General features: G+C 33.1%; 2 protein-coding genes across 2 annotated transcripts; both read left to right on the top strand.

Moving 5' to 3' along the window:
- Positions 1–480: 480 nt before the first annotated feature.
- On the top strand, positions 481–1,744 carry LOC111639905 (galactoside 2-alpha-L-fucosyltransferase 2-like). Its single transcript, XM_023385861.1, has 2 exons — positions 481–544; positions 954–1,744. The coding sequence occupies exons 1-2, from the start codon at positions 541–543 to the stop codon at positions 1,742–1,744; spliced, it is 795 nt and encodes a 264-aa protein (XP_023241629.1). The 5' UTR covers positions 481–540.
- A 3,760-nt stretch (positions 1,745–5,504) lies between these two features.
- Positions 5,505–7,049, top strand: LOC111639907 (galactoside 2-alpha-L-fucosyltransferase 2-like). The gene has a single exon (XM_023385864.1). The coding sequence runs from the start codon at positions 5,551–5,553 to the stop codon at positions 6,484–6,486; it is 936 nt and encodes a 311-aa protein (XP_023241632.1). The 5' UTR covers positions 5,505–5,550; the 3' UTR covers positions 6,487–7,049.
- Positions 7,050–7,273: the final 224 nt, after the last annotated feature.

The raw sequence follows: 7,273 nt of genomic DNA, 5'->3' as shown, positions 1-7,273 counted from the left end.
GTAACAGCCACCAGCTAAATTGCGTTGGGTTGGTGCTCTGTAAAGCCCATGCGCATAATTTTCTTTACACTATTCAAATATTTTTGCCGTGGAAGATGTCACCTATTCGACAATATGGCGCTTCCGTTGGTAATTTGCATGTACGAATTTATATTCGAATATACAACGGCAATCTTAGCGTTGTTTTTCACGTGTATAGAAATTTGTAATAAAATACGTAATGCGGTTATAATAAGATATTGTATTAATTTTAAGTAATTCAAAGTGCGTTAAAATATGAAAATAATTGCGTAATATGCATTTAAATTTTAGAAAATACAAGGGAAGCCGCGCTTCCTCAGCTTCCATGGACGGCATGCCACTGTTATTTATTATAAAAAAAGGCAAAAACTTGTTTTGGGAGAATGAATGCTATTGAGTAAAATTTTCATTAAGTCTGATATTGGAGATATGACACATGACCCCCCCCAATCTATCCATCTTTAACCATCAAATTTAATAGGATTAATTAATACCCCATATATAAAAGCATTGCCATAGATGGGTAAATCAAATTTATTGGCATATAAATATAGATATATAGGGTTCTGTTATAGTATTTTATAACAGCATTATAGAATAGTTTCAAATGTTTAAATGTTCTAATTTATTTTTTAAGAAATAATTACAAACTTACTTCGATTTAGCACCACAATTTGTTCATCTATGAAACCGGCTCCAAATTAGGCACTAAATCGAGGTACTTTAATGATATATATACTGTAGTAATGAGGTCTACATACAAATTTGAAATTCGTGTTGTTTGTAAGGCATTTAGCAAATTACAGCTACCGAAAAATTCTTTTAGGCGCATATTTATGAGGACAATCCAATTCGCGAGTATTCATTAATGCTTTGTTGATGTTTGACTACTATTCAATTATTTACCTGTTTAATGCTTACTTTATTTGCAGATCCACTTCAAGATCCATCATTTTTAACCATCGCTTGCAACTATGGTAGACTAGGAAACCAAATGTTTACTTACGCCTCATTATTGGGTTTGTCGAAAATGAATAAACGTACTCCTTATGCGCCAAAATGTAATATGGATACTGTTCGAAGATATTTTAAAGTGACAGCAGCAGAGATTTCAGATCTTTCAAAACAAAACAGAAGTGAATATCCTCTAGGACCGTATTTCCGTCCAAAAGATGCCCACATTCCAAAAGACAAAAATATACTTACTGGATACCCATACCCAAATTCATTTACATTTTTTGATCAAATTAGAGATGAAATTAGAAAAGAATTTCAATTTAAGGAAAGCATTATATCTTACGCTCAAACTTATCTTCATTCTTTAAAAAATGTTACGCGTTCAGATGTTACGTTTGTGGGTATACACGTCAGGCGAACCGATTACTGTAAGTGGTTACAAAACTATTACGGAAGACAAGTAAACATGATGTACTTCAAGCAAGCCATAGAATATTTTCAACTGAAGTACAGCAGAGTGATTTTTGTGGTCGTAAGTGACGATAGAGGATGGTGTAAAAGAAAATTAGGTATTTGGCCCAACGTGTTCGTGGCACCGGAGCAAACCGATAGTGCCCACGATATGGCTCTTATGTCTCAGTGTAATCATACCATTATGACTTACGGTTCGTTTGGGTTTTGGTGCTCTTATTTAGCTGGTGGAGAAACGATTTATTTTGATGAATACATAGCCCCGAATTCGTCNTCTCTCCTCGTCACATGGTGACAATTCGAAACTCCAGGAAGGGCGCGGGAGAGTTCAACGTCGCGTCGGAACACGACTCCTCTCCAACCTCGTTTTCCTCGACTTTACTCTATCTATTGTCTAAAATCTTTTAACACGACAAACGGTTCATTGTTTAAATCCGATCTTTAAGTTCGCTCTTTCGCACTACGAAAATTGACTCTTTTAAAAAGTCGTTATTGGCCTGCTTTCGGACCCCGTTTGGGTCCTCACAATACTATTAATAAATGTAGTGTAGTGTTATAAACCTATTATTATATGTTGAGTTTTGTGAGTTACACTCAGTTTACACTGATGGCTACATACTATGCCAGAGTCAAGGCATAGCAACCAAAACAAGACAAAAATTAAGTAAGTGTGTCAGTGTGTGTCTGTATTCAAGAATTTCCTAACAATATGACATGCATTCAATATAGTAGCCTTCTGTAGTGTGATGTATTTCTATTCAATTGTAATGTTCCCAGGCTTTTGTGTAGTATCACACCTGTACAGGAAAGAACGACAGGTTCAATAAACACCCTGTCCATCCTCCACAGATGCCTTATTTCCTGGGTGAGTTCTGTGTACTTGCTAATTTTTTCAGTGCATGTGTTTTGTACATTGTGAGTGTTTGGAATGGCTATGTCTATAATGTATGTGATTTATTGTTTGTCAATGAGTGTGATGTCTGGTCTGTTGTGGTAAATTGTTTTATCTGTGATTATGGCTCTGTTGTAGTGAAGTTTGTGCGTGTTGTTTTCCAATACTGTCTGTTGAACGCATTTGTAGTATGGTTCATGGATGTCCAATAATTTGTGTTTCTTTGCAAGCTCTTCATGTATTTGCTACTTGATTACGCCTATGTAAATAATCTGTCTGTGCCAAGAGCTTGCAACCAGAAGTGATGTGTTGTATGGTTTCTGGCATGATGTGACATTTTCTGCATGTCTTGTTTGTGATTGCTGTATCTTTATGTTTTCTATAGTTTTTAGTATTTATGACCTGATCCTGTATGGCAATCATAAATCCTTCAGTCTCCCCAAAGAGGCATCCCCACTAACCAGCTGTTTGAGACAGTTTCGTCAACAAAATCCTGGGTCAGGTCATAGGGATGTCTGATATGGAGTGCCTTTCACACCCATGATTACTTAATGGTGTCTTATGCTATTTATATGTTGTTTCATGTCCATACATTGTGAATGTAAATTTTATGGCGTATTATTTGAATCTGCTAGAGTTAATGCTTTATGTAACTGTGATGTTTCTTGTAGAAAAACTCTCACAGCAACTGTGTTTGTAGTGAAGGTTAACTATGTCAATCAGGCCAAGTCCACCATCTTTACGTGGAAGGGTTAAGCTTTCTACGGCAGATTTAGGATGATGATGTTTATGCTTAGTTAGTGTTCTTGTTTTCATTTGGAGTTGCTCAAGATCTGTGAGTCCAATATACAACTCCAAAAGAATAAGTGAGTACTGGGATGACATATGTGTTTATTGCTTTATGATCATCTTATTTCATCAGTGAATGAAATACAAGCATAACAAACAACAACTGTGATAAAAATATATAAATAAAACTTGAAATTAATAGAATATGTAAAAGTTCACATCACACCTTTCACCTTGCGATGGCACACTGCTCTAGTGGTCAAAATTAAAATACCTTTTTCCAACCTTTTCCCACCTGTGATCATAAGATGGCTGCCTTATCAGGTTTGTTGTGGGCTTGGACTGGAGCCATCCTTAAAAATCCTTTGTGAACATAAAGAATCTAATCTACTGTTTGTCTGTTAAATGAAATAGATATTAGCAGTTTAGTTTAAAAATTCAATTTAAATGAACAATCTAGGATTTTTTCCTTTGTATATTCTTCAGTAAGTCATTTCACAAAAAAATCAAATCTCTGAAATTGTCTCATTCTTACATGTACTTTTAGATATAGCCCAAAGGCCAATTTATACATTTGTATTAACTGTTTATTAATTAAATTCTGTATTTTTAATCTGCAGATTTTTCAATTACATAAAAACCTTAAAATACAGCGATACCTTCGGTTTTCGTTGATAATCCGTCCAAAAACAATTGGCAAAATCCAAGGCAATTATTTCCATATGAGTCAATTTAAATCCAATTAATTTGTTCTAGACACTCCAAAATACAGATCAAAAACACATTATAGACAATAAATACAGTGTTTAATACTAAAAAACAATAAGAAATTAATATAAAATGAATATAAAAGAAATATAAAAGAATAATGTAAAGAATAAATGAACAGACTATAAATGTATGTCTCTTTAATCCAAAAATTAATATCAGTAGACTAAAATTATATAGGTGAAACTAGTAGAACTTTAGAATTAAGAAACACGAAGCAGCAATAAGATTAAAATATAATAATTCTCTGTGGTTCAACCATATAAGAAATAGTAATTGTCAAATAGATAGAAATAACATAACAATAATTCATTCAGAAAAAGATATGTATATATGTAAATTTAAAGAACATATTGAAATTATAAAATTTAAAGATGATAATTTAATCAATATATCAAATGGCATGCAAATAGATCAACAGTGCTACAATATGATAGAGGGCACTAAAGGAAAAAAGTGATTGTAATGTATTTGTCATGCACATTGTTGTATTAGAAAATGAATGGAAATATATTGTGAAATTATGTATGTATTCTTTTGAAAATGATTTTATTACTATTGAACTGCATGTAATTAACCTGTAAAACTATTATAATTACAGTTACTGCAACGTTATGTTGTAGAAAATACACATTCTTTGAAAGTTGTACTTATACAAGATTTTATGAGCATGTTGAAAAAAATAAAAGTGGGTATGTATCGTATTATATTATTATTTTATTGGAATATGTGATATTATGGAGAGAAAAATTATAAAAATATTAGGTTTTCCATATAAATGTTTGGAAAGTTTATTTTTGGTGTTTTTAACAGCTGTATTAAAAAATCTTTCCAATGTTACCTGTTATACACCATGGTTTTAGAAGACAAAACCAGCTACCATAAGCGATATTTAGAATAAATGAACATTTAACATGGCATTCAAAGGGCTACTGGCTATGAAAACTTTCTTTGGTTCCATGATGGAGCTAAAATGAAAGGATAGCAGTGCAATTCTTTGGCTTTTTTTTTAAAACTATCTGCCCTGTGGGCACTAAGAGGAAATCTTTTTAGCAAGCCCATTATAGGTTTGGCCAAGCCCACAATGGGGCAGTCGGGTGGAGAGGAACAGGCCCAACATATCCGGATGGACCACTTTCCGAAAAATTCCTACGGATATTTTCCCCTTCCACAGTCGATCTTGGGACCCCCAGAGTAGTAGGCGGCCATAGAGCAGTTGTTTAGCTAGACATGCAGAGTAATGCTCACACTACAAGAAACAATGCTAAACTGAGCAGGAAAATGCATGGGTCTCCCTTTGTTTTTGAAAATTTGCAGTGAGTCACATGGGCACACAAACAAAATCTGAGGCAAATTTTTTGTGAAAAAAATAGACGAAAACTGAAATCGATGATAACCAAAGTCAACAAAAACCAAGGTATTACTGTATATTTTGGTTCAGATTTTTAAAAAAATGTAACGAGTATGTTTTGATATTACTCAACGTATATAAATTGAAAATTACCATAACAAAACATCAACATTTTATCATTCTGTATTATGATTTACAATGGTCAGAACAATCATATTTAATTTAANGCTAATGAAAAATTCTTTTAGGCGCATATTTATGAGGACAATCCAATTCGCGAGTATTCATTAATGCTTTCTCGATGATTGACTACTATTCAATTCTTTACCTTTTTATGCCTTTATTTACAGATCCACTTCAAGATCCAACATTTTTAACCATTGCTTGCAACTATGGTAGACTAGGAAACCAAATGTTTACTTATGCCTCATTATTGGGTTTGTCGAAAATGAATAAACGTACTCCTTATGCGCCAAAATGTAATATGGATACTGTTCGAAGATATTTTAAAGTGACAGCAGCAGAGATTTCAGATCTTTCAAAACAAAACAGAAGTGAATATCCTCTAGGACCGTATTTCCGTCCAAAAGATGCCCACATTCCAAAAGACAAAAATATACTTACTGGATACGCATACCCAAATTCATTTACATTTTTTGATCATATTAGAGATGAAATTAGAAAAGAATTTCAATTTAAGGAAAGCATTATATCTTACGCTCAAACTTATCTTCATTCTTTAAAAAATGTTACGCGTTCAGATGTTACGTTTGTGGGTATACACGTCAGGCGAACCGATTACTGTAAGTGGTTACAAAACTATTACGGAAGACAAGTAAACATGATGTACTTCAAGCAAGCCATAGAATATTTTCAACTGAAGTACAGCAGAGTGATTTTTGTGGTCGTAAGTGACGATAGAGGATGGTGTAAAAGAAAATTAGGTATTTGGCCCAACGTGTTCGTGGCACCGGAGCAAACCGATAGTGCCCACGATATGGCTCTTATGTCTCAGTGTAATCATACCATTATGACTTACGGTTCGTTTGGGTTTTGGTGCTCTTATTTAGCTGGTGGAGAAACGATTTATTTTGATGAATACATAGCCCCGAATTCGTCGTTTTTAATCGAACATTTGCCATTTAACGAAACTTTTCTTCCTAACTGGATTGGGATATCAGCTAAAACAGATAATTTTTGGAAAGAATTTGAGACTAATGGCAATTGCAATGAATAAATTATCCTAAATATAAATTGTAACTGCTCTTTTAGAAATTAAAGTTTGGAAGATTCGTGACAATTTGTTTTAATGACAAACTGTATCAATTCATATTTGAATTGTATATTTTAGTATGAAAACAAAAAAATCCGGCCTTCTCAGTTTTATTGTGCTAAGCCAAGATGTGTAGAAGAGTTAGTATTTTAAAGTTTCCAAGCACTTTCATTCCTCTAGTGGTCAAAATTGAAATACGTTTTTTCAACCTTTTCCCACCTGTGAACATAGGATGGCTGCCTTATCATGTTTGTTGTGGTCTTGGAGACTGGAGCCATCCCAAAAAATCTTTTCTGAACACAGAATCTACTGTTTGTCAGTTAAACAACTGCTAATACCTGTTTCATTTAAAAATTCAACTTAAATGAACAATCTAGAATTTTTTCTTTTGTATATTCTTCAGCAAGTCATTTCACAAAAAATCAATCTCTGAAATTGTCTCATTCTTACATGTACTTTTAGATATAGCCCAAAGGCCAATTTATACATTTGTATTAACTGTTTATTAATTAAATTCTGTATTTTTAATCTGCAGATTTTTCAATTACATAAAAACCTTAAAATACAGCGATACCTTCGGTTTTCGTTGATAATCCGTCCAAAAACAATTGGCAAAATCCAAGGCAATTATTTCCATATGAGTCAATTTAAATCCAATTAATTTGTTCTAGACACTCCAAAATACAGATCAAAAACACATTATAGACAATAAATACAGTGTTTAATACTAAAAAACAATAAGAAATGAATA

This window comes from Centruroides sculpturatus, unplaced genomic scaffold (genome assembly GCF_000671375.1).
Source record: "Centruroides sculpturatus isolate CEXI.00-Female unplaced genomic scaffold, Cexi_2.0 scaffold1195, whole genome shotgun sequence".
NCBI classification, from domain to species: Eukaryota; Metazoa; Arthropoda; class Arachnida; order Scorpiones; family Buthidae; genus Centruroides; species Centruroides sculpturatus.
Note: the sequence above shows the minus strand (reverse complement) of the source record. Positions and strands in the feature narration are given on the sequence as shown.

What these genes read in the sequence shown, in the direction of transcription:
- LOC111639907 (XM_023385864.1), top strand. Translation starts at nt 5,551, where the DNA reads ATGATTGACTACTATTCAATTCTTTACCTTTTTATGCCTTTATTTACA.